At 44.0% G+C, this 27,561-nt stretch overlaps 1 protein-coding gene across 1 annotated transcript in view; it reads right to left on the bottom strand.

Annotated features, from left to right (window-relative positions):
- LOC142074848 (synaptic vesicle glycoprotein 2C-like) overlaps window positions 1–27,561 on the bottom strand; it is a 139,736-nt gene that overhangs the window by 17,618 nt on the left and 94,557 nt on the right. The window contains exons 4-9 of the mRNA XM_075135749.1: window positions 24,322–24,455; window positions 24,076–24,165; window positions 20,289–20,399; window positions 6,348–6,436; window positions 5,050–5,214; window positions 924–1,057 (exon numbers count right to left, since the gene is read on the bottom strand). Coding sequence (XP_074991850.1) covers window positions 924–1,057; window positions 5,050–5,214; window positions 6,348–6,436; window positions 20,289–20,399; window positions 24,076–24,165; window positions 24,322–24,455 — 723 coding nt within the window. The remainder of the gene's footprint in view (window positions 1–923; window positions 1,058–5,049; window positions 5,215–6,347; window positions 6,437–20,288; window positions 20,400–24,075; window positions 24,166–24,321; window positions 24,456–27,561) is intronic.

Genomic DNA, 27,561 nt, shown 5'->3' with positions numbered 1-27,561 from the left:
CCACACCAGATAGATAGCCTTTCAGACGAGACTGCTGATCGTGCCCAGTTTGGTTTGACTCCTTTTAAAGGGAAATGTTCCTACGGAATTCAGATTAAACCCATTTTCATTTCTGAGCAGGCCGCTTTGTCTTCAGCTTGAACATGAATGAGTTACTACATGCAACAGTTCAGGCCATTTTTCTTTGAATACCATTTCAGAGTTCTCTCCTTATACTTTCCTCTTTTGTTCCTCCTGTCAGCCTTTTAACCCTGAATCAAGAATACTTTCCTTCCAGGCAAAGAAAGCTGGGCACTGCTTATTCTGAAACATAACTCTATTACTATTATGATCACTGGAGTTACAGGAAAGCGATAAGAAGTGCCGCATCTTTCCAACAAGCTTAGTTGGCCATATTCTATTTTCACTTACATTGTATTAAACTGAAAAAAATGAGTCCTCTGTTTAAACATATGAAAATACGCATTCCTATTTTTGGTAGAATACTTAATAGACTGGGAATGTTTATAGATAAGGTACTTTGAATCCTGAACTCAGATCCCCATGCCACAGCAAGCACAATAGAACAATGTATTTCACCAGTCCCATTTAGACCAAGTAAAAATACACCTAGTTAAAGCTATCAGTAAAGCAGTAAACATATTTTCTCCTCTCCAGACTGAATCTCTTCAGAGATTATTAAAATCAAAGAGATGTTTATTATCTGAGTCAATATTAGGCCTGCGGTATCTCTAATGGGGTGTAATCCTTTCTCTTTTCTGGTATTACATTACTGAGGCCTGTTGCTTTTTATAGCTTTTTATTCCCTACAAGAAGGCTTCTTGTATGCCCTATTAGAAATCCAGAAATTATAAACAGTCCAAAATAGTAAGATGAGAACATGCAGCTAAACAATGGGTGTTCGGGGTTTTTTCTTGTAATACCTGTGTTGTAGAAGGTGGTATTCACAAAAGTACAGTTCCTGAAGTATGTGTTTAGTGAAGTAATGTCTTCAAACACACAATTCTTAAAAAGGGAATCTTCAAAGGTTACTGATTTAAATTTCATCATAATAAACCTGTTCAATACAAATAATTTCTGTCAGTCTACCTTCATAGGTTAGAAAGAGCAACAGGTCAAGCTGACACAGCTACACAGGTCTAAAAAATCTCAACCCCAGAAACAGTGATTCCTTAAAGGAATTCTGGAAACATAATTAACAATTAGCTGATTCTAGAATACTATCATTCAGAAAAAGCATTAATAAGACAAATAGCTCCACATAGCTGCCAGCCATAACCAGTAATACAATTTCTTTGATAGTATTTCAGTTATTACTTGCCCCTAATCATCAATGAAAACCAATGTCATGACATTCATGGAATAGCTTTGTAAAATCACTATTACTTGTAATTTGACATTACAGTTGGAAATTGGGAGCTCAGGCTCTAGAAACCCGGTCTCTTGGAACAAACAAGCACCTGCTGGTACCAACAAGCTGGAAAGAAAGAATTTTTGAAAGAACCTTTATTTCTCCAGATGAACACACTGGGCACCGTGTCAGACTCAAATCCAAAACACACTGGTCCAAGTGTTTAAAAATGGTTTCGCAAAATGGTTTAACACGAACACAACAATTACATTGGCAGTTATACAGCTAGGTATCTAACTGGAAGTATGTGTTTGTTACTCCTATGTCTGTGGATGCAATTGCAATTACTGTGTACATAAAACATGCACAAACAAATTGTCAGCAGCTTATCTTATTTCTAAACATCCTCCTTCCTACTGACTCTCATTTAACTCCTAGGTCTTTGATCATGACTGTATATCAATTCATTCATAGAAAAAGTCAAGGACAAAGTGTATTACTAGCAGTAACTTTCTACCTCAACAATGCTAAACACAAGGCTAAAACAATGCTGTAAGCCTTTTCTAGTATACTCATATCAACTAACATGCTAACAAAAAAAAAAGACAAATGTAGCAATATATCATTATTTTTGTCATGTCTTTTATTTCACATGAGGGTGTGGAAAAAGCTACAACTAAAAAGGGCAGTTTTGCTGGCAGACTTCACCCAAAGTGGCAACACTTTGAAAAGCAGTGCTTTAATAGTTATATGACAGTAAGAACTGTTAAAATGGCAAAGCCTTCTGAACACAGACCTGGCTCTACTCTAATTAAACCTGATGTGACTAGCTAAATATTTTTCTTATAACAAGACTAATAGTAGGAATAGGAACACACAAAATATGCTACCTACGAAATAGTAGGAATTAAACTCTCTCACCAAAAAAGTTTTTTGAATCACATCTTTATGAGAAAGGAGAGCAAAAACTAATTGTGTTTATCACAGGAAAAGGCTTATTAGCTAATGAATTCTCTTTGTGTATTGGTCAGAAAAATGGTGTTTTCAGCCCATTAGTTTCAGTTACTATATCATTTCTCATTTATGACAGACTGATTAAAATCAGGCTGGCATTCAGTGTCAACTCATTATCATTTTTTAATATAGCACTTTCCATTTTAAAATGTAGCTTAATTCCAGAGGAGAACAAAGAGAATTTAGCAATTGGATTAGTCAGTTGGAACAGAAATGACAGACTATATGTCCTACATTCTTCTGATGCACTTTTTACCTTTGGACAGGAAATATCTTGTGACTATATTAAAATTGGTGTTGCAATGATTTGAATTCAAACCCAACAGAAATGTAATGAAGTAAAAAGTATTGGTGGATCTTCTAGTTAAGAAAGAACATGAAGGAAACAATTAAATTAGGGGTGAGTGGAGCATTGAAACATTTGTGGAGGAAGAATATCAAGAGTTCATACTACTGTGGAAAATGTTTTGTGAATCTCAAATAACTGTCAGAGGCCTATTAAATTTGCACATTTGAAAGAGTAAATTAGTGTTTTAGAGGAGATTAGTGTTAGATTTAGTGTTTTACAAGAATTTTCAGTTTAAATTGATAAGATCTCGATTGACAGTGCAAAACAACTAAAACTTAATGACAGTAAATGGTTCTTTGCTTTTAGGAGAACATCTACCTCCTGGAAAGGAACGGAACTGGGAAGCTATGGCTAGTTTAAAAATGAGATAACTGTTCATTTTTGTCTGCAATGCATAGACTTTTAACTGCATCAAAACTCAAGTTCTTATTAAAAAAAAAGCCCTGAATTACCAAAATAATTAATTTTATTCACTTAGATATACATTTTCCTATGGAAGTAATAATTAGCACCATAACATTGTCTTAGTTTCGGCAGGGATAGGGTTAAATTTCTTCCTAGTGCTGTGTTTTGGATTTAGTATGAGGAGAATGTTGATAACACACTGATGTTTTCAGTTGTTGCTAAGTGCCCTCCTAGTCCAAGGACAGCTCCCGTGCCTACTGACTGAGCTAGGTACACAAGGTGGGAGGGAACATAATCAGGACAGCCAGCCCAGCTGGCCAATGGGGTATTCCATACCATGTGACGTCATGCTCAGTATATGAACGGTAGGCGTGATCCAGGAAGTGCCGATCGCTACTTGGTTATCGGTCAGCGTGGGTGGTGAGCAATTGCATTGTGCATCACTCATTTTGTATATTCTATCATTATTTATTATCATTATTCTCCCTTTTCTGTTCTATTAAACTGTCTTTATCTCAACCCACGAGTTTTTCTCACTCCTACCCTTCCGATTCTCTCCCCGTCCCACTGGGGGGGCGGGGGGAGTGAGTGAGCGGCTGCGTGGTATTTGGCTGCCTGCCAGGTTAAACCACGACAAACATCCAGGAGACCATTCACATGGTTGTTCTGTATATTTCTTAAGAGAAACCAGAAACCTAAAACAGCTGTGTTTAATTTCCCCCTAAGTTATCTAGTTATCTGTAAAGTCTAGATAGAGCCTTAATATGTACAGATTCAGTTAAAAACCACAAAAGGCATTGCGAACGTGTTGTTTCCCATGTTAGAGCTGTTCATACTTTTCATTGATTTACAGTAATGTTTAGCTTTTATTTTTCTGTGATAAAATCCTATCCTCTCAATGATCAACATTTTCACAGAAGCATCTTTCATCGATACAAGAAAAGAACCAGCAACAGAGATGAAAGTACATCCAGCCCCCTACAATATGCCCCATGTGTTGGATCTGAAAACCTTTGAATCCCACTGTGAAAGGAAGTATCATTAACTTAGGCTTTTCAGTCTGTTTTTCGGAGGGCAAGGAAGCTGGGTTTGCATGGAGGATCCTCACACAGGAACCACCGGGGCATGTACAGGTCCACTTCTCCCCATGCTCCAGAGCACCATTCAAGATCAAGTCATAAGACATCAAGAAGAGAAATAAATTCCCATTAAAAAGTAACAAAACCATCTATTATTAGTGTGCTGGTTTTGGCTGGGATAGAGTTAATTTTCTTCACAGTAGCTAATATGGGGCTATGTTTTGGATTTGTGCTGGAAACAGTGTTGATAACACAGGGATGATTTCGTTATTGCTGAGCAGTGCTTACACAGAGTCAAGGCCTTTTCCGCTCCTCACACTGCCCCACCAGCGAGTAGGCTGGGGGTGCCCAAGAAGTTGGGAGGGGACACAGCCGGGACAGCTGACCCCAACTGACCAAAGGGATATTCCAGACCATATGATCTCATGCTCAGCAATAAAAAACTGAGGGAAGAAGAAGGAAGGGGGGACATTTGGAGTGATGGTGTTTGTCTTCCCAAGTTACCGTTACGCGTGATGGAGCCCTGCTTTCCTGGAGATGGCTGAACACCTGCCTGCTGATGGGAAGTAGTGAATTAATTCCTTGTTTTGCTTTGCTTGCGTGCGTGGCTTTTGCTTTACCTATTAAACTGTCTTTATCTCAACCCACGAGTTTTCTCACTTTTACTCTTCCGATTCTCTCCCCCATCCCACCGTGGGGGAGTGAGTGAGTGGCTGTGTGGTGCTTAGTTGCCGTCTGGGGTTAAACCACAACAATTAGTTAATGAAGAAAAATATTAGATTATTAGGACATGCTTTAAAATATGCATTTATTTATTCCAGCCAAGTCAGGACATTAGGAAATCTCTAAACCTGTCATTGATGTATTCTCCGTTGCTGTGAATCTGATTTTCCAGTGTGAAGTTGAAGGCAAAATGTGAAACCTCCTCATTGTGGAAATGTTTCACTCGGGACGCGTACTCGTCTGACTGCAGATGTTTAATGACATCAGGAAACCAGACAGATAAGCCATAGTAGCTGTGAAAAACAGAAAACACTCAGTTGCCAATCTCACATGGTTCGGAAACCTGTGCAAGGTGAGGACAAGCAGCTCCCTCGGCCACTTATATGATGGAGCTGTTGTGCCCCGTATCATGGTCTCCACGTATCATGTATAAAGAGCAGATCCAAAGTGGAATTCACTTCTGCATGAAACAAGTGTGTCTGGGCCCTGAGAGCACTCCCAGCCCTGACGTCCCTGCACACACCCCCAGGGCTCCCCCACCCTGCCCACAGCCCAGGACCCCATGTCAGCCCCCCTGGGGCCATCATCCCCTGTCCCAGTGATGCCACAACAGGGCTGGTCTCCAGCTCCCCACAGCCCTGCCCTGCCCTGCCCTGCCCAGCCATGGGCCCCGCCAAACTGGACCCATCCGCAGGCCCACATCCTGGCCTGGCCTCAGCCCATCCCCGTCCCCAGGGAGGTGCCTGATGCCCGGGTGCCCCCGTCTGCTCTGCTCCTGGCTGGGGCAGTGGGACGGGCCCCAGCTGCCAGGCCCTGCTCTGCCAGACACTGGGGAGCCCCTGCAGTGCCCAGACACAAAGAATGGAGTTTTCCATAGACTGCAGACCATGAGAGGTACAAAGAAGAAATCTTTTCTAGAGTCTGCTTTAAACTTAAATTAGTTTTAAAAATACAAAAAAAATCCACACAGCACAATTGCCTTTAGATACAAACAGGTGAACTACAGCAGCATGTGCCTGCAATGACAACAGTGGGCTTGGGAACAATGGGTGACAACACCCAGTACATCTTCTAAACCCTGTACGAATGAAGTCTGACCTCCCTGGTTAAAACACGTACTTCTTTTCAAGTTAGTGCAAGTAGAGTACCAAGCTCACATTTTTTAAATGTTGAGGCAGACACAGTTCCTCTGTGTTTGCTGATTGACTATATAAAAATATTGAAAGATGCTGACCAAAGAAGATGCCAGTTTTCTGAAGCAGATGTTCTTGATGAGTCAGGCTTGCAACCAAGAATAAACTGATAAATATAACGTTTTGTGGAGATACTGAATAAAACCTTTCCAAACAAAAAAGACAGAGATTTGCATGCAGATGATTCTTCTGTCTGTAAAAGTCTATCAAAAATGGATCTCAACCACTCTTACCCAAAAGACAGGGTGAACCATACAGCTGTAAGTTTCATCATATTATCCTTCACCGGGTAGTTGAAGCATCTCATAAAAGTCAACCAAATCTGTAAATCATTAGGAAATAAATTTATTTTAAATCGCATTTTCAACAATTTTGTTAAATGATAGAAGCTTTTTGATTCTGATTTGCTTGCTTCTTCAGGGCATCAGAGAGAGCAGATCAGCTCTTTGATACTGAGGTCATAGCTGTACTTCTGATACAAGTATGTTAATCTCCAGCTATAGCCAGGTTGTGCGTGTTCTGTGTCTTTCCAGCTTCTTTTCATAGAATCATAGAATGGTTTGGGTTGGAAGGGACCTTTAAAGGTCATCTAGTCCAACCCCCCTGCCATGGGCAGGGACATCTTCAACTAGATCAGGTTGCTCAGAGCACCGTCCAGCCTGACCTTGAATGTTTCCAGGGATGGGGCATCTACCACCTCTCTGGGCAACCTGTTCCAGTGTTTCAACACCCTCATCATAAAAAATTTCTTCCTTATATCTAGTCTAAATCTACCCTCTTTTAGTTTAAAACCATTGCCCCTTGTCCTGTCGCTACAGGCCCTGCTAAAAAGTCTGTCCCCATCTTTCTTATAAGCCCCTTTTAAGTATTGAGAGGCTGCAATAAGGTCTCCCCAAAGCCTTCTCTTCTCCAGGCTGAATAACCCCAACTCTCTCGGCCTTTCCTCATAGGAGAGGTGTTCCATCCCCCTGATCATCTTCGTGGCCCTCCTCTGGACCCGCTCCAACAGGTCCATGTCTTTCTTGTGCTGAGGTCCCCAGAGCTGGATGCAGTACTCCAGGTGGGGTCTCACCAGAGCAGAGTAGAGGGGCAGAATCACCTCCCTCGACCTGCTGGCCACGCTTCTTTTGATGCAGCCCAGGATATGGTTGGCTTTCTGGGCTGCAAGTGCACATTGCTGGCTCATGTCCAATTTTTCATCCATCAGTGTGGACTGTGTCAATTCACTCCTGCTCTGATCACCTCAAACTTTCCTAATCTCTAGGCAGCTTCATTTCACTATCTCAAATAAACCAGAGATCATCAGAAATGTTTCCTTCTCATTTCCCAGTATTACACTGCTTTAAGTTTAAACAAACTATATTCCATAATTCAACAGGGACACACTCAGTGTCTGATCTGTCATAACCTATCACAGCTAGAAATTGGTACTTTAACTAAATGAGGAAAAGCTGGCACTACCCCCAGGTCAGAGATGCTACAGCAGAGCTGACTGAGAATGGTGCTTCCCCCCCATATCTCAAGATGATCTCCTCCTCTTGAAGAGAAGAGGCAGTCTGTCCTAGGAGATTTTAGCACACATCATGCAACAAGGAAGACACTCTGACCCAGGGGCTAGTCCAGTGAGATAACAAGGATGTGAGACAACCAAGCTGCAACTCCTTTAAAGCTGCTTTAGTAACAAGGTCAAATCATAACATTTCAATATTCAACTACTCTATTTTTGGACAAATAACTTTAAAATTAGACATTTTCTGGATTTTTTTTCATAGGGAAAATGCTATTTTTCCAAGCAAAACAATTTTGATTGGAAATATGTGACAAACCTTGGTTTACAACACTTCATCATAGCTCTGGAGAGCTTTAAGATGCCAGATTTTTAACAGCTGTGAAAAGCTATTTTTGACATTTTTAGTGTTTTTTTAAATTCATGAGACTTTTCTCAATTTTCTTTACAAGGTTCAAAGATAATGCATAATTTTGGTTTTGTAAAAAAGGATATGGAGCACAGTCCCAGTGAGCTTGTATTAAATTCTCTGAAATAGCCCTACAGTAGTTTAATGGTAAAACACTCGACATGACTAAAAATACATGCAGATACAATGCCTTATAAAGGTTTTATTGACATTCATTTACACAGTTTATTCATGACTTTACCATTTGTAAGTAATGTAGCCGCCTCAAGTTCCTGCTGATAATTTTTCATCCCATCATAGAATCATAGAATCATAGAATCATAAAGGTTGGAAAAGACCTCTAAGATCATCGAGTCCAACCGTCAACCCAACACCACCATACCCACTAAACCATGTCCCTAAGCGCCTCATCTACACGTCTTTTAAATACCTCCAGGGATGGTGACTCAACCACTTCCCTGGGCAGCCTGTTCCAAGGCCTGACCACTCTTTCAGTAAAGAAATTTCTCCTAATGTCCAGTCTAAACCTCCCTTGGCACAACTTGCGGCCATTTCCTCTCGTCCTATCGCTTGTTACTTGGCAGAAGAGACCAACACCCACCTCGCTACAACCTCCCTTCAGGTACTTGTAGAGCGCGATGAGGTCTCCCCTCAGCCTCCTCTTCTCCAGGCTAAACAGTCCCAGTTCCCTCAGCCGCTCCTCATAAGACTTGTGCTCCAGGCCCTTCACCAGCTTCGTTGCCCTCCTCTGGACACACTCCAGCACCTCAATGTCCTTCTTGTAGTGAGGGGCCCAAAACAGAACACAGTATTCGAGGTGCGGCCTCACCAGTGCCGAGTACAGGGGCACGATCACCTCCCTGCTCCTGCTGGCCACACTATTTCTAATACAGGCCAGGATGCCATTGGCCTTCTTGGCCACCTGGGCATACTGCCGGCTCATGTTCAGCCGGCTGTCAATCAGCACCCCCAGGTCCTTTTCCTCTGGGCAGCTTTCCAGCCACTCTTCCCCAAGCCTGTAGCGTTGCCTGGGGTTGTTGTGGCCGAAGTGCAGGACCCGGCACTTGGCCTTGTTGAACCTCATATAGTTGGCCTCAGCCCATTGATCCAGCCTGTCCAGGTCCCTCTGCAGAGCCTTCCTACCCTCGAGCAGATCAACACTCCTGCCCAACTTGGTGTCGTCTGCAAACTTACTGAGGGTGCACTCAATCCCCTCATCCAGATCATTGATAAAGATATTGAACAGGACCGGCCCCAGTACTGAGCCCTGGGGAACACCACTCGTGACCAGCCGCCAACTGGATTGAACTCCGTTCACCACAACTCTCTGGGCCCGGCCGTCCAGACAGTTTTTTACCCAGCGAAGAGTGCACCTGTCTAGGCCGTGAGCCGCCAGCTTCTCTAGGAGAATGCTGTGGGAGACAGTGTCAAAGGCCTTACTGAAGTCCAGGTAGACCACATCCACAGCCTTTCCCTCATCCACTAGGCGGATCACCTGGTCATAGAAGGAGATCAGCTTGGTCAAGCAGGACCTGCCTTCCATGAACCCGTGCTGGCTGGGCCTGATCCCCTGGTTGTCCCGCACATGGCTCGTGAGCACCCTCAAAACAAACCGCTCCATGATCTTCCCTGGCGCCGAGGTCAGGCTGACCGGCCTGTAGTTCCCCGGATCCTCCTTCCGGCTCTTCTTGTAGATGGGCGTCACATTGGCAAGCCTCCAGTCATCCGGGACCTCCCCAGTTAACCAGGACTGCTGGTAAATGATGGAGAGCGGCTCGGCAAGCTCCTCCGCCAGCTCCCTCAGTACCCTCGGGTGGATCCCATCCGGCCCCATAGACTTGTGAGCATCCAGGTGGCATAGAAGGTCATTAACTTCTTCCTCTTGGATTATGGGGGGTTTATCCTGCTCGCTGTCCCTGTCTTCCAGCTCAGGGGGCTGAGTACCCTCAGGATAACTGGTCTGACTATTAAAGACTGAGGCAAAGAAGGCATTGAGTACCTCAGCCTTATCCTCGTCCTTGGTGGCAACGTTCCTCCCCGCATCCAATAGAGGATGGAGATTCTCCTTGGCTCTCCTTTTGTCATTAATATATTTGTAAAAGCATTTTTTGTTGTCTCTCACGACAGTGGCCAGGTTGAGTTCTAGCCGGGCTCTTGCCTTTCTAATTTCCTCTCTGCACGACCTAACGAGATCCCTGTACTCTGCTTGAGTTGCCTGCCCCTTCTTCCAAAGGTGGTAAACTCTCCTTTTTTTCCTGAGTCCCAGCCAGAGCTCCCCGTTCAGCCAGGCCGGTCGTCTTCCCCGCCCGTTCTTCTTGCGGCACATGGGGACAGCCCGCTCCTGCGCCTTTAAGACTTCCTTCTTGAAGAACGTCCAGCCTTCCTGGACCCCTTTGCCCTTCAGGACTGTCTCCCAAGGGACCCTCTCGACCAGTGTCCTGAGCAGGCCAAAGTCTGCCCTCCGGAAGTCCATGGTAGCGATTTTGCTGGCCCCCCTCCTTACTTCACCAAGTATCATGTGTCACCTCTTTCCATAGGTATATGTTAATATGCATTCCTACTACATATTTGTCCTGGTTTTGACTGGGATAGGGTTAAATTTATTCCTAGTGCTGTGTTTTGGATTTAGTATGAGAAGAATGTTGATAACACACTGATGTTTTCAGTTGTTGCTAAGTACCCTCCTATTCCAAGGACAGCTCCCATGCCTACTGACTGAGCTAGGTACACAAGATGGGAGGGAACATAATCAGGACAGCCGGCCCAGCTGGCTAATGGGGTATTCCATACCATGTGACGTCATGCTCAGTATATGAACGGTAGGCGTGATCCAGGAAGTACCGATCGCTACTTGGTTATTGGTCAGCGCGGGTGGTGAGCAATTGCATTGTGCATCACTCATTTTGTATATTCTATCATTATTTATTATTATTATTTTCCCTTTTCTGTTCTATTAAACTGTCTTTATCTCAACCCACGAGTTTTTCTCACTCTTACCCTTCCGATTCTCTCCCCGTCCCATTGGGGGGTGGGGGGAGTGAGTGAGCGGCTGCGTGGTATTTGGCTGCCTGCCAGATTAAACCACGACACCACCTCGCTTAGAAAAAGTCAATGTGCACGATGCAGGAAGTTTGGTCATTGGAAAGGAGAATGTCCGATGAATAGGGGAAGAGGACAAAGTTATCAGGCAAGGAAAGTGGTAGCTCATGTGAAAAAGGACTGACGGGAACCTGGGGAATCCACCCTAGCGGATCCACTGGTTATAATAAAGCTAGGGAAGGAACAACAAGAGGTAGAATTTTTAGTTGATACAGGGGCAACATACTCAGTTTTGAATCAAGCCTTGATGCCCCTGGAGAACGATTACATCATGGTAAAGGGGGCAACTGGCCAAAGTGAAAAGGTGTATTTTTGTAAACCTTTGAAATATAAACTGGGAAAACAATGGGGAATTTACAGATTTCTATATATGCCCAACTCTCCAAAGGCCCTATTGGGAAGAGACTTGCTAGAACAATTAGGTGCAAAAATTATATTCAAAAAAGAAGAAATTTCTCTGAAAGTAAAAGATCAACAATACATTCAAATCCTGGGTTTATTCTTAACCAGTCCTTCCATAAAAGGAGAAATTAGGGAGGAAGTCTTAAATCAGGTATACCCTGGGGTATGGGCTACCGATGTACCCGGAAGAGCAAAGAATGCATTACCTGTTGAAGTTAAACTTAAAAAGGGAAACCAACAACCAGTAAGGATTAAGCAATATCCCCTAAAGAGAGAAGATAGAGAAGGGATTCGGCCGATAATCGAAAAATTTTTACAATTCGGACTATTAAAAGAATGTGAGTCTAATTTTAACACACCCATATTACCAGTTCATAAGCCTGACGGGTCGTACCGTGTGGTCCAGGATCTACAGGCTGTAAACAAGGTAACTGAGGATCTCTACCCCATGGTGGCGAATCCATATACTCTGTTGACTACACTAACACCTGAATTAGCCTGGTTTACTGTTACAGACTTGAAAGATGCCTTCTTTTGCCTCCCTCTCCATGAAGCCAGCCAAAAATTGTTTAAACCCCAAAACTGGTCGCAAGACTCAGCTCACTTGGACGGTGTTGCCACAAGGATTCAAAAATAGCCCTACCATTTTTGGCAATCAGCTTGCGAAGGACTTGGAATCGTGGGAAATCCCGTCTGAAAAAGGAAAACTGCTACAATACAATCCTGATTGCCACCGAAACAGAGAACGATTGTATCACCTGGACGGTGAGTCTATTAAATTTCTTGGGGCTCCAAGGGTACCAGGTGTCTAAGAAGAAAGCCCAAGTAATACAGCGCAAAGTGATTTATTTAGGCTATGAAATCAAGTGCTGGGGAAAGAACCTTGGGACAAGCCCGCAAAGAGGCAATCTGCCAAACCCAGAGACCTCGAACAGTGAAAGAGTTACGGACTTTCTTGGGAATGACTGTGCTGGTGTCCCATACAGTATCGGCAGTACTCGAAGCAAAGGGTGGACATTGGCTTTCTCAACAAAGATTTCTAGGATATCAGGCTATATTGGTAGAACAGGATGATGTGGAAATAATAGTCACTAACATTGCCAACCCAGCTTCTTTCCTAGAGGGAAACACAGGAGAACCAGTGCATCATGACTGCTTAGAAACCATTGAAGCAACATATGCAAGCCGGCCAGATCTGAAAGACAGCCCTGTAGAAGACGGAGAAAACTGGTTCACAGACGGAAGCAGCTATGTCCTGAGTGGTAAAAGATACGCGGGATACGCTATTACCACTAGTCAGGAGATAATAGAATCAAGACCTTTGCCCCTAAATACCTCGGCACAGAAAGCGGAGATAATCACTCTAACCCGTGCCTTGGAATTGGCCCAAGGAAAATTGTGAACATTTATACAGACTCAAGATATGCCTTCGGAGTTGTGCACGCACATGGGGCAATCTGGAAAGAAAGAGGGTTATTGAGCTCTCAAGGAAAGAATATTAAACACGCAAAGGAAATTTTGAGACTGTTGGAGGCAGTACAACTCCCTGAGAAAGTGGCAATTATACACATTAAAGCACACCCGAAAGTGAGCTCAGAATTGGAAAGAGGAAATTGTGGCGAATAAGGACACGGACTCCGTCTGAGAGGGCATGAAGATGAAGATGAAAAATCCCTTTATTATACAGCACAAGCGCCTTTTTATACCTCACATCATGCCACGTATGCACTTCAAAGAATTCCCTAGTACATCCCCTAAGCAAAGGTCATCTCGACACTCTTCCGCTAATTTCCTTATCTTTGTCACGCCCTCAGAACCGTGAACTGCCACCTCTTATCTCCCTTTTTCCCACGGCTTCTTTCACTTCCCATCTTCCCATGGCTTCTTGTTTACCAACGCTATGATACTGCTTGTACTCTCAGACATTGATTCCTCCACAGAAATGAGCTGGCGGACAGAGAGGCAAAACAGGTAGCCAAAACAGAGATAAAAATAGAAGGGGCTTTAGTCCCTGATGGGCGAATCTCCCTAGAAGGTAAGCCAGAATATACAAAAGAAGACCGAAAACTTATCACAGATCTAGAAGGGTCATATAATAAAGAGGGGTGGACTCTCACCCCACAAGGGAAACTAATCATTCCCTCCTATCTAACATGGTCTCTGATAAGGGAAGAACATAGAAAGAGGCATTGGGGGGCAGAGGCCCTATATAAACACCTAATTAGAGAGATCGTAGCTAGGAATCTATACACTACTGTAAGGCAAGTGACTCAGCAGTGCGATCTCTGCCTCCAGACAAATCCCAAGAACACCCCCAAACTAGAAATGGACCAAATCGGGAGAGGCAATGGGCCTGGACAACAATGGCAGATCGATTTTTCAGAACTCCCAAGAAAAGGGGGGGTATCAATATTTATTGGTATTAACTGACACCTTTTCAGGTTGGCCAGAGGCATTCCCTACCAGAACAGCCAAGGCTCGGGAGGTAACTAGAACATTAATACAAGAAATAATACCACATTTTGGGGTTCCAGCAACCATATCTTCTGACAGAGGACCACATTTCATCTCCAAAGTAGTACAACAAATTAGCCGCCATTTGGGCATAGATTGGCAGCTTCATACCCCATATCGCCCTCAGTCGAGTGGCCAGGTAGAAAAAATGAACCACTTAATCAAACAGCAGATTGTGAAATTGGGACAGGAAACTAACTTGACCTGGCCTCAGTCTCTTCCTTTGGCTCTTTTGCGCATATGAACTAGGCCAAGAGCAAAAGAAGGACTGAGCCCTTTTGAAATCTTGTATGGATGACCCTACAGAGTACAGAAAGGGATGTCCACACAAGTTGGGGATGAAATCATGACCTCCTACATGGTGGCATTAGGGAACTCAGGAAGGTTGAGAAATATGTGGTTGGGACCCGAAGTAGGGGTTTGGATGGGCCTGTACATAACATACAACCTGGAGACTATGTGTATGTAAAGTCTCTTGCAGAGAAAACTTTGGAGCCGCAGTGGGAAGGACCATTCCAGGTACTCCTCACCTTCTTCACAGCAATCAAAATCAAAGAACAGAGCGCCTGGATCCATCATACCAGAGTGAAGAAGGCACACAAATCTCCATGGAAGGTCACGCAAGCCCAACCGGGAAAATTATTTTTTTCACGGTCATAATTATGATTTGGGGATGGGAAAGCACTTCTAGCCAGGATAATACTGAGCAGCTTTGGTCTCAGGCTTATATCAAATATACCGGATCCATGGGGAAATCGTCTGATCTGAGAGGCTTAAATCTATCTACCGTGGTTATACACGGAAGCCAGGTATACTTGAGAGGGTGAAGAGGGAATCTTCCCCACTGAAATTCGGAAAATAATTTGGGACAATGCAAATGACTTCGAAAAGAAACTTCAGTCCTGGTGGAACTTAGTGAATTTTACTTATGATCCTGCTACAAACACAGTCGAGGCTTTTGTATTAACTATTAGCAAAGCTACAGTATATGTGATCCACCCTATTATAGCGTTAGGACTGAATCACAACAAGACTCTACCCTTTTGAACATAGGGCATGGGCTCGAAAAACGGGGAATGAATGGCAGACTGTAGATTTAGAATCTTGCATTGTACAAGAACAACAAGGGTTCATTTGTGAGAATAATGCTATCGATATGCAAGATATTTGTCTTGACACTGATCAGAAAGTTTGTCATTTTGAAATTCGTCCCAATGCTGACCTTAAAACCATAATAATATACACTGGCAAAGGTTGTGTATGTTTGAGAATTACTTACAGTTTTATATCTGTAGAGGACACGAAGGTAGATACTAAAAATCACCCAAATTTTTGCATTTGCAATTTTACTAAAATCATTGGGTGTGACTTTAATTATATAACTCCAGTTATATCCCATCAGGTTCTTAAATCTAATTATACATTATTCCATGAATTGATACCTACATCCCTTGGGATGGATTTAGCTTGAATGAAGGAATTACTACAGCATCACGATTTAATACAGATACTAGAAGAAGTTAAAAACAATGGAAAGGAGACCTTGATAACGGTGCATCATGACGTAGACAAAATAAAAGAAGTTCTAAAGTGGGTAAAGAAGGATGGAGAACACAAATGGTGGGAAATACTTTTCGGATGGTCGCCCACTGCTACAGGTATCCTTAATACCTCGTGTCACCCTATTGTTGTTCTCCTAATTCTAGTTTTTATTAGTATTGCTTTATCTGCAATACTGTATGTTTTAAATTGGCGAATGATAAAACAAATAAGGCACTTGATGTATGTCTATCAGCACCGACAACAAATTGAAACAGGCAGAAATCTTATAAAGAACCTGGAGAAGAATAGGATAATATAAAGAACATCAGTATAGAGTTTAGTATAGAGTAAAAGAATTTACTAACTTTTTAGAAAAGGGGGGACTGAGAGAAGGGGTTAAGGTAGTAGAGTGATTGATAATAGTTAAAGAATTAGTCTGATACTTTGTTGTGTAAATTAACTGAGGCGCCTCACAAGGACAGTTCCTGATAAGAACTAAGAACTTACCTTAAGAAACCAGCTAAAACTGACCCTGCGGTTCAGACAAAAGTAAGAGGACAACTGAGCCTGCGCAAGAACAAAAGGTTACTAGCGGTGACGAAGAGGAACTATCAGCCTTCATCCCCACGACCCCCGACGACCACCACTAGGAGGCAATGCGCAAGCGCAGATGGGAAGGGTCTATGGAAATGACTTCTTGGAACTCATTTTAATACAAAGCGGGGACAGGTCATGCATATGTATAGGCGTATTACGAAACTCTATGAATATGTAATGTTTTACTGTATATATTTATGGTAAGTGCCGCGTTGAGGCGCGCACGACTTTGGTGGGACTACCCCCCGTGCTGCCCAGCGCTGAATAAACATACCTACTTTACAATCTCATAGATTGTGGAGTCCGGTTTCCACAAGTCACCTGGGGCCCGGGTTAAGGACATTACTAGGAAGCTCCCTAGTCTCGTGCAGGCCTCCGATTACTACCCGCTATTGGTTATACAGGCTGGCATTGATGAGGTTGCAGAGAGAAGTCCCGAAGCAATCAAAAGGGACTTCAGGGCACTGGGGCGACTGGTGGGAGGATCAGGAGCACAGGTAGTGTTTTCCTCGATCCCTTTAGTGGCAGGGAGGAATACTGAAGGGAACAGGAAAACTCATCGGATCAACACGTGGCTTAGGGGCTGGTGCCATCGGCGGAATTTTGGCTTCTTTGACCATGGGGAGGTTTACACGGCACCGGGCCTGCTGGCGACGGACGGAGTTCAGCTGTCTCACAGGGGGAAAAGGATTCTTGCGTATGAGTTGGCGGGGCTCATCGAGAGGGCTATAAACTAGGTTCGAAGGGGGAAGGGGATAAAACCAGGCTCACTAGAGAAGAGCCTAGGGACCGCACGCCAATGTCAGGGGAGAAATCGGCAGCCCAGCTCAAGTGCATCTACACCAATGCACGCAGCATGGGCGGCAAACAGGAGGAGCTGGAAGCCATTGTGCAGCGGGGTAGCTATGACTTAGTCGCCATCACGGAAACATGGTGGGATGAGTCGCACGATTGGAGTGCTGCAATGGATGGCTATAAGCTCTTCAGAAGGGAGAGGCGAGGAAGGAGGGGCGGTGGGGTAGCCCTGTATGTTAGGGAATGCTTCGACTGTCTAGAGCTCAGTGATAGTGATGATGAGGTCGAGTGCTTGTGGGTAAGGATGAGGGGGAAGGCCAACAAGGCAGATATCCTGCTGGGAGTCTGTTATAGACCACCTAGCCAGGACGAGGAGGCAGACGAAATATTCTACAAAAGGCTGGCAGAAGTCTCACAGTCGCTAGCCCTTGTTCTCGTGGGGGACTTCAACTTTCCGGACGTCTGCTGGAAATACCACACGGCAGAGAGGAAACAGTCGAGGAGGTTCCTGGAGTGTGTGGAAGATAACTTCCTGACGCAGCTGGTAAGCGAGCCCACTAGGGGAGGTGCCTCGCTTGACCTGCTGTTCACAAACAGAGAAGGACTGGTGGGAGATGTGGTGGTCGGAGGCCGGCTTGGGCTTAGCGACCATGAAATGGTAGAATTCTCGATACTTGGTGAAATAAGGAGGGGGGCCAGCAAAACCGCTACCATGGACTTCCGGAGGGCGGACTTTGGCCTGCTCAGGACACTGGTCGAGAGGGTCCCTTGGGAGACAGTCCTGAAGGGCAAAGGGGTCCAGGAAGGCTGGACGTTCTTCAAGAAGGAAGTCTTAAAGGCGCAGGAGCGGGCTGTCCCCATGTGCCGCAAGAAGAACGGGCGGGGAAGACGACAGGCCTGGCTGAACGGGGAGCTCTGGCTGGGACTCAGGAAAAAAAGGAGAGTTTATCACTTGTGGAAGAAGGGGCAGGCAACTCAGGAAGAGTACAGGGATCGCGTTAGGTCATGCAGAGAGGAAATTAGAAAGGCAAAAGCCCAGCTAGAACTCAACCTGGCCACTGTCGTGAGAGACAACAAAAAATGCTTTTACAAATATATTAATGACAAAAGGAGAGCCAAGGAGAATCTCCATCCTCTATTGGATGCGGGGAGGAACATTGCCACCAAGGACGAGGATAAGGCTGAGGTACTCAATGCCTTCTTTGCCTCAGTCTTTAATAGTCAGACCAGTTATCCTGAGGGTACTCAGCCCCCTGAGCTGGAAGACAGGGACAGCGAGCAGGATAAACCCCCCATAATCCAAGAGGAAGAAGTTAATGACCTTCTATGCCACCTGGATGCTCACAAGTCTATGGGGCCGGATGGGATCCACCTGAGGGTACTGAGGGAGCTGGTGGAGGAGCTTGCTGAGCCGCTCTCCATCATTTACCAGCAGTCCTGGTTAACTGGGGAGGTCCCGGATGACTGGAGGCTTGCCAATGTGACGCCCATCTACAAGAAGGGCCGGAAGGAGGATCCGGGGAACTACAGGCCGGTCAGCCTGACCTCGGTGCTGGGGAAGATCATGGAGTGGTTCATTTTGAGGGTGCTCACGAGCCATGTGCGGGACAACCAGGGGATCAGGCCCAGCCAGCACGGGTTCATGGAAGGCAGGTCCTGCTTGACCAAGCTGATCTCCTTCTATGACCAGGTGACCCACCTAGTGGATGAGGGAAAGGCTGTGGATGTGGTCTACCTGGACTTCAGTAAGGCCTTTGACACTGTCTCCCACAGCATTCTCCTAGAGAAGCTGGCGGCTCATGGCCTAGACAGGTACACTCTTTGCTGGGTAAAAAACTGGCTGGACGGCCAAGCCCAGAGAGTTGTGGTGAACGGAGTTAAATCCATTTGGCGGCTGGTCACGAGTGGTGTTCCCCAGGGCTCAGTATTGGGGCCAGTTCTGTTTAATATCTTTATCAATGATCTGGACGAGGGGATCGAGTGCTCCCTCAGTAAGTTTGCAGATGACACCAAGTTGGGCAGGAGTGTTGATCTGCTCGAGGGTAGGAAGGCTCTGCAGAGGGACCTGGACAGGCTGGATCAATGGGCTGAGGCCAACTGTATGAGGTTCAACAAGGCCAAGTGCCGGGTCCTGCACTTCGGCCACAACAACTCCATGCAACGCTACAGGCTTGGGGAAGAGTGGCTGGAAAGCTGCCCAGAGGAAAAGGACCTGGGGGTGCTGATTGACAGCCGGCTGAACATGAGCCGGCAGTGTGCCCAGGTGGCCAAGAAGGCCAATGGCATCCTGGCCTGTATTAGAAATAGTGTGGCCAGCAGGAGCAGGGAGGTGATCGTGCCCCTGTACTCGGCACTGGTGAGGCCGCACCTCGAATACTGTGTTCCGTTTTGGGCCCCTCACTACAAGAAGGACATGGAGGTGCTGGAGCGTGTCCAGAGAAGGGCAACGAAGCTGGTGAAGGGCCTGGAGCACAAGTCCTATGAGGGAACTGGGGTTGTTTAGCCTGGAGAAGAGGAGGCTGAGGGGAGACCTCATCGCGCTCTACAACTACCTGAAAGGAGGTTGTAGCGAGGTGGGTGTTGGTCTCTTCTGCCAAGTAACTAGCGATAGGACGAGAGGAAATGGCCGCAAGTTGTGCCAAGGGAGGTTTAGACTGGACATTAGGAGAAATTTCTTTACTGAAAGAGTGGTCAGGCCTTGGAACAGGCTGCCCAGGGAAGTGGTTGAGTCACCATCCCTGGAAGTACTTAAAAGACGTGTAGATGAGGCGCTTAGGGACATGGTGTAGTGGGTATGGTGGTGTTGGGTTGACGGTTGGACTCGATGATCTTAGAGGTCTTTTCCAACCTTAATGATTCTATGATTCTATGATTCTATGATTAAACTGTCTTTATCTCAACCCACGAGTTTTTCTCACTCTTACCCTTCCGATTCTCTCCCCGTCCCACTGGGGGGGCGGGGGGAGTGAGTGAGCGGCTGCGTGGTATTTGGCTGCCTGCCAGATTAGCCACGACAATATTATATTGTGGTGCTTGGGCATATGACTGTGTAACTATTAGCCGTCAGTTGTGTAAAGGCCAATGCAGCATTTTCCTCCTCAGAAGTTGGAACCAACCTCTGTGATTCACCTGTGCCTCTTCTGGGTTGGGAAACCAGAATCTTACACTGATTCCTGAATCTCCCAGTTGCATGGAAAATGTAGCGTTGCAGCTATCACCAGCATGAGCTCAATCAATTAATCCCATTTCTGAATGCTAATTAAAAAAGCAAAAGGTAATTACAGAATGAACAGAGATGTTGTTACTTACACCATATAGCTCTGTGTGAATTCTAACAAAACACCTCCTGTACCAAGTTCCTGTATCGCTCTCTATTTCTATGAGCTCGTCTATCTGCTTCGGAGTTTTGATTCTGTTAACCTAGAAATAAAGAAAGAACAGCAAATATTTGCATTTTCTTGAATCATTAACTGCCTATCGAGGAGTATTAGAAGGTTTTAATAAATCCCATAAACTAAAAATGAGCAGATATTAAACCTGTGTCTACACTAGGAATGCTTTAGAAATATAAAAGAATAGTAGCACACTATAATGCCAAAGTTCATTATGGATGCAACTGTATTGAAAAGCTCTACTTTCAAACCATGCAGGAATTCCATTTCCTCTGAATAAAACAAGCTGTTACTGTCAGGTTTTGCTAGAGTGTTGCTGTACATATATCTAATGCCACAAAGGTAGCAATAGCTCGTGTTTCTTAACAGAATGAGGACACCACCACCCACAGATGTATCATAGTGGATTACAGGACATCAAGGAATAGCAGTATTGATGGTAAAGCTCTAGTTTTCAGCTCACTGCTTTTACAGATGTACACTAAGATGCACCAGCAGCCTCATCCCATGAACAAAAACAAACAAAAGCCCACTAAGCGGTTTTAGCTGTAACCACCTTCATTTCTGAAACACTGCAGCTCACTGTCTTGCCAAACCATGACTATATCAAAAGCCCGTACCCTTCTCGTCATGCCTCTTCCAATAGCAATAATCCTGTCTGCATCATTCAGTTGATTTTAAGCTTTTCTTAAACTGCTTTTATGAAATGTTTTACACAAAAGACTGAGTTTAGTCCTCCAAGATTATTTAAGACCTCGTACGTACAGACATCCTCACGTGCTCTCATGCCACACCTCCGGGCAGAAAGGGCATGCCTTTTGAATCACACTGTATAAGCGAGAACAACACTTGTAGGCTGAGGCAGACTTTTCACTGTCCTGGCCACCTGACTTGTTTGGAGCTGTGAAGGTTGGGGGAATCATATATATCCTAGGACCACTGTATTTGACTGGGGACAAAAAGCCCATGGCCTTGATGGTCCTTTAACATAAGAAACGTCCTATTGAATCAGGACAATGGTCCATCTGGACCATGCAAATTCAGCTGTCAGTATATGAAGAATTAAACTAAAACCAAGAAAGAATACCTATTTCAATGAAAATGGAACTTTTGTTTAAAAGCAATGGCTAGAAATATGCAATGTTTTAAATTTTAAAAAATCAAGATATGCTGCAAAGGAAAATGTTTGTAGAAAAAATGATTAATTAATACATGGCAATGAAAGAGCAGAGAGAATTTTGGTTTTAGGGATACAAAGATTTTTTTTTTACTTAAACATTTAAACCAACCTATCTAATGAATGTATATTTTAAGGACCCAGGAAGATAATTAAGCATGTACATAAATGTTTAACGTGGGTAGTCCCATAATGGAAGATACTGTCAACTTACTACTGGCTCTGTTAGTGTCACTGCTCTTAGGAGAGATTTTCAAAAGTATTAAGAGCCACCACCTCCACAAATTTCACGGTCAGTCACTAGAATACATCCATTTTGGAGTTTCTAACTCTAAAACCAACTGTTCATCAGTTGATGCTTTTTCTGTTCTAAAGGTTTGAAGATAAAATCCTCAATAACATGAGCAACAAGAATAAACATGACTTGTGAAAAAAGCTTCTAGGAAAAGATGACATCAATATAATTAGGAAATTATATCAAGGGAAAGCACACTAAAACTATAGCAGTAATGGAGAAAAAGTTACATCAGCTGTAGAATTAGAAAACATACTATCAAAGTGTATCTGTTTGATGGAACTAGTGACATGAAGTGGAGGAAAATATTAACACATTAGTCATAGAATGATAATGGATGAAGCAGCAGGGCTTTGGAGAGCTATGTGAATAAATTACTGAGACAAAATGCCACAATATCCAGGACTAATTTAAATTAAAAAAAAAAAGAGACTAAAAGGATGCCCCAAACAGGTTATGCAGACTTTCTTTGCATTCTGGGTTTTATAAGATAAAGTGGTAATAGTGTCCAAAGAGGAGACAATGATGCATTTTCTAATCATATTAATGCAAGTCAAAATTAGGGACTTCTATCAGTGTGTAACCTTGACATACAGTACAGTATTTCTAATACTGCAACTCCTCAATATCAAGAGTTGAGTCTTCCCAATGCTCATGGCAGAAACTGGCAAAAAAATCCCGAGTGGTGTTTTTTTCCTTATTCATGGCTGGCCAATTAACGAAAATAGCTATAAATAAACAGCTGAGTTTAACATGGTTCAGTGTTACATTTTAACAACCGTAGAGAGAAAGACTTGTTAGATCACAAGAAGCGCGTGCGTTGTTTTCTTCTCCATGGCTGCTTTATGATGTAATTACAATTACATCAAACTGATGTGAGACTGTAGCTGATCCTTCCTCCCACTTTTTGTCCCAGCATATTTCTGTCTTCTTCCTAATGCCTAAACTAACACTGTAGGGGGACAGGGTCTATGCTACAGCTGACTGTGCAATCAATCAATCAATGAATATCAGTGCTGGCAGAAGAAAAACAAGGTGACTGGGGGCAGGAATACTCTGAAAGCAGCTCAGATCAGCATGAGCCAAGTGTGAAATTAGACCCTAGCTGTACCGTGTTAGGCAAATCCCTTTACTTGTAAATGAAATAAAAAAATAAAATTTTAGATTAGACGGGATATGGGGTAGGTCACTGGTGTATCAATAAATGTAGATTTAACATGATAGATATGCTAAACAGCCTTCTTTCAGGATAAATATAGGAGTTCTCGAGCTTCTTTGTGGAAAAAATTAAATGGAGGCAACGGAAATGGCATCCAAGGCAATAAATTGCAAGTCTCAATGGAATAAAGTTATATGGTCAGATGGTCGTTCCTTGAGACTGCCTGCAAACACAGAACCTTTAAGAGGATTTCTTAATTGAGTTATATGTGCATTAAAGCATGGAGAAAGCCTTTGGAAGAGGAAAAAAAATCCCACACGTGGCTCTGAGAGGGAGCAGAGTGCCAGTGCTCCCACGGCACAGCACAAGCTGGAAAGGCAGACTGGATTTCAAAGCAAGAGAATGCCTTCTGCTGTTTGGTCTTACTGTATTCAGGAAGACAAAATTGTTGTGTATATTCTTTATATATAAGGAAGATGCCATAAAAAAAGCCCCGCATCTGAACTGCCAATTTCTCCTCCAAATAGAAACAACCCATCAATACTTTGAATATGGTCTTATCATTAGACCTGCAAGTCAACAAGATGCAGTTGAGCTTCCAAGATATTTTGAGAAAATTAAATGTCTGAAAAATTACTATCTCACAGAAATGAAAATGAATTTTTTAAAATTGCTATTGTAGCTGATAAAAATGAAAAATCATCTCAAAAGCTTTACAGACACAACAGACAACTAATTTGGACTTCTACTATATGCTTGCTGTTATTAAGGATGAAGTAAACTTAATAAAAAAACACAGATGGAGTCTATTAAGTATTTCGGTACAACAGAGAAAATGATCACACCATGGGTTCATATGCTCAAGAATATGCTGGCCAAAGGCTGATATCTTAACATCTGCTGAATATATAACAATTTCAGTAGGAATTTAGTTCTTATATTTAGATATTTAGAGTGCAAATGATTGGCTTTGTCATGCAGAGTATTAATATTGATTGCTTAAGCACTCCAGACCTTGCCAGTCAGCAAGCTAGCTGATGTGCTAAGCGATTAGCTTTAAAAGCAATACTCACTGTGAAAACTTTCTCAGGCTGACTACGAGCTCGCATGTTTGTGTCATGAATTTGCTTGAGTATCATCCAAGCTTCATCATGTTTTCCAACCTAAACATTTGATCAAAGCATTTAAACAAAACATATATTCAGATTAAGATATTCACTATAGTCACTGAACAATCGTAATGCCTGTTATACAGATGTTATGATGTAAACACAGAAATAATTTTGACTGGAATCTAAAAACCATTTTGAAAGTTATACCTCCAGCAAGAACCGCGGACTTTCTGGCATAAAGGTGAGAGCTACCACAGAAGAGACACAGGGCAGTGCACAGACGATCACAAATACTCGCCAGCTGTGAAACTGGTAGGCAGAGCCCATGCTGAAACTCCATCCTATGAAAGAAGAAATTCACAAAATGTAGAGAAATAAGGAGTATTGTATGTGGGAGTCTGCAGCTTTTTGGAGATGCAAAATGATACCTGTATCTAAATGAAGCCTGATTGATCTCTTCTATTTCCACAAATATCAATGATTTCACAAATAATCTTACACTATGAATTTCAACCTCTTGCATGTGACTCGTCATGCTGGAAAATGGCCATATAATGCAGAATGGGAGACTTCCTTACACAGAGATGAAGAAGCCTCTTTCAAGTCTTTTGGCAAAATCTGCATGAAGGTAGTTACGTGAACCAAACAGGGACACCGTCATCATACATGAGACTATATATACAAAGAAATAGTTTTGTATGAATACTGGAAGAAGGGAGAATTAAAAATCTACACTCAGATGATATATTTTATGGAATTTTATGACCTCTGGGAATGCTGCATCTGTGTGTCTATTAAAGTAAAGGCTTTATAAAAAATAATCCATCAAACAATCTATTAGCTTTCACCAACACTCTGACAAGATTGAAACCTAATTGGCTTCTTCAAGTCTTCCTCTTAGAAGCTATTTAAAATAGTAATGAGTATTGGGTGTTGAATTGTCATAGCAAATCATTAGCAATCAATAAGAAAGGAAGAAACAGTACAAATATGAGAAAAGCATTCAAACAACAGTACAGTCAAGTCTACAGACTGCTAGAAACAGAAATGCTAAAACCAGAGTAAATTACTCAAAATCTCTGTACTCTTGGACCTTCTTCAAATAAGCAGGCATCTTGTAACTCAGCACTAAAGCACGGGGATATGGTTTACATCTGATCTAATTTTCTTTCAATTTTTTTTTTGGTTGAGATGTTTCTGAATTAGTGTTTTAGTTGTTGCTAAGTAGTGTTTATACTAAGTCAAGGACTTTTTATCTTCCCGTGCCCTGCCGGGTGCGCGGAGGGCTGGGAGGGAGCGTGGCCGAGACAGCTGGCCCAGCTGGCCAATGGGGTATTCCATACCATATGATGTCATGCTCAGCATATAAGGCTGGGCGAAGAAGAAGGAAGCGGGGGATGTTCGGAGCAATGGCATTTGTCTTCCCAAGTAACCGTTACGCATGATGGAGCCCTGCTTTCCTGGAGATGGCTGAACACCTGCCTGCCAATGGGAAGTAGGGAATGAATTCCTTGCTTTGCTTTGCTTGCGTGCGTGGCTTTTGCTTTACCTATTAAACTGTCTTTATCTCAACCCACGAATTTTCTCACTTTTACTCATCTGATTCTCTCCCCCATCCCACCGTGGGGGAGTGAGTGAGCGGCTGTGTGGGGCTCAGTTGCCAGCTGGGGTTAAACTACGACAGTCCTTTTTGGCGCCCAACGTGGGGCTTGAAGGGTTCGAGGTAAGGACAGGTTTGATTGGAATGTGCTAGATTGAATTTATAGCTGTTATTGCTGTTTAGCTATTAATTGGCAGGCTCCTGTGCTTGCCATGGGGCTTGCTTGCCTTACTGTATACTAGAGTCTAGTGCTCATTAGTGGCTGCTTTTTGCTCTCGCTGCTTGCTGTACTGCTGCACTGCTGATCATCTTACTGTGCTGTGCCTGGGAACGTTTTGATAACAGCAATGGGGATGCGCCTGGGCTGGCAGATGGCCAGGGCATCGCTGCTGTTTCTGTGCTGCTGTACTGGACAGGCTGGAACTCCAGTGTGAACTCGAGTCGAAGGGACTGTGACCTGTGGATGAGTCCACGTGGGAGCAGGACACCCCCAAGCTTCTGTGGCCGTGGATAAGCCCATGCCCAAGCAGGTACATCTCGAAGCGTCTGTGGCAGTGATTATGTCTGTGCCGCAGCAGGTATACCTCTGAAGGGAATGTGGCCCAAGGATAAGTCCACGCTGGAGAAGGTACACCTCAAAGCATCTGTGGCTGTGGATAAGTCCATGTTGCAGCAGGTACACCTTGAAGCATCAGTGGCTGTGCATGAGGCCATGCTGGAGCACCTCAAAGCGTGTGGCCGTGGATAAGCCCATGACAGGGGAGGTACACCCCTGGAGGTATTGCAGCCATGGGCAAGGCCGTGTTGGAGCAGGTTTACTTCTGAAGGGACTGTGGCTGTGGGTAAGGCCACGCTGGAGCTGGTGAACCTCGAAGCGACTGTGGCTGTGGATAAGTCTATGCTGCAGCAGGTATACCCCTGGAGAGACTGTGGCTCATAGATAAGGCTCCACTTGGAGCAGGTACACCCCTAAGGGACTGCAGTCTGTGGATAAGTCCAAGCCGGAGCAGGGGCAAGGGAAGGAGTTCATTGCAATGTTAAACCCTATAACCTGGCCCAAAGGGACCAGGAATGGAGACTGTAATGGATATACCTTTAAATTGTTGTAACCCATGATTTGAGTTGCATGTTATAGGAATTTCTATAGCAGGAACCACCTGAACCAATGGAAGACAAGCCTTACAAGAAGCAGTGCAAGTGCAGCAGTGACCCGACCTGAGCTGGCTTTGGTGCCCAATAACTCCACGCAACACACCACCTCTCCTGTCCTGAGTGACCACCATAACAGATAGAGCCCAAAGTCATGGACTAAATGAACGCAGTGGACATTTTGTGGACATTTATGGATATTTTACAGACATTTTACAGGGGTGGTCCATAGACTAAAGGAATGATATCTGTGTATTGTATCAAAGGATGGGAAGGGGGGTGGTGGTTAATGAGAATGTATTGGATAGTGTGGGACCTGAGCATGTCATAAATGGTATGGAATAAGGGGTGGATACTGTCCTGGTTTCAGCTGGGGTGGAGTTGATTTTCTTCCTATTAACTAGTATAGTGCTGTGTTTTGGATGTAGTATGAGAATAATGTTGATAACACACTGATGTTTTAGTTGTTGTCAAGTAGTGTTTACGCTAGTCAAGGACTTTTTATCTTCCCGTGCCCTGCCGGGTGCACGGAGGGCTAGGAGGGAGCGTGGCTGGGACGGCTGGCCCAGCTGGCCAAAGGGGTATTCCATACCATATGAAGTCATGCTCACTACATAAAGCTGGGGGAAGAAGAAGGAAGGGGGGGACATTCAGAGTGATGGCGTTTGTCTTCCCAAGTAACCGTTACGCATGATGGA

This window comes from Calonectris borealis, chromosome W, assembly GCF_964195595.1.
Source record: "Calonectris borealis chromosome W, bCalBor7.hap1.2, whole genome shotgun sequence".
Taxonomy (NCBI): domain Eukaryota; kingdom Metazoa; phylum Chordata; class Aves; order Procellariiformes; family Procellariidae; genus Calonectris; species Calonectris borealis.
Note: the sequence above shows the minus strand (reverse complement) of the source record. Positions and strands in the feature narration are given on the sequence as shown.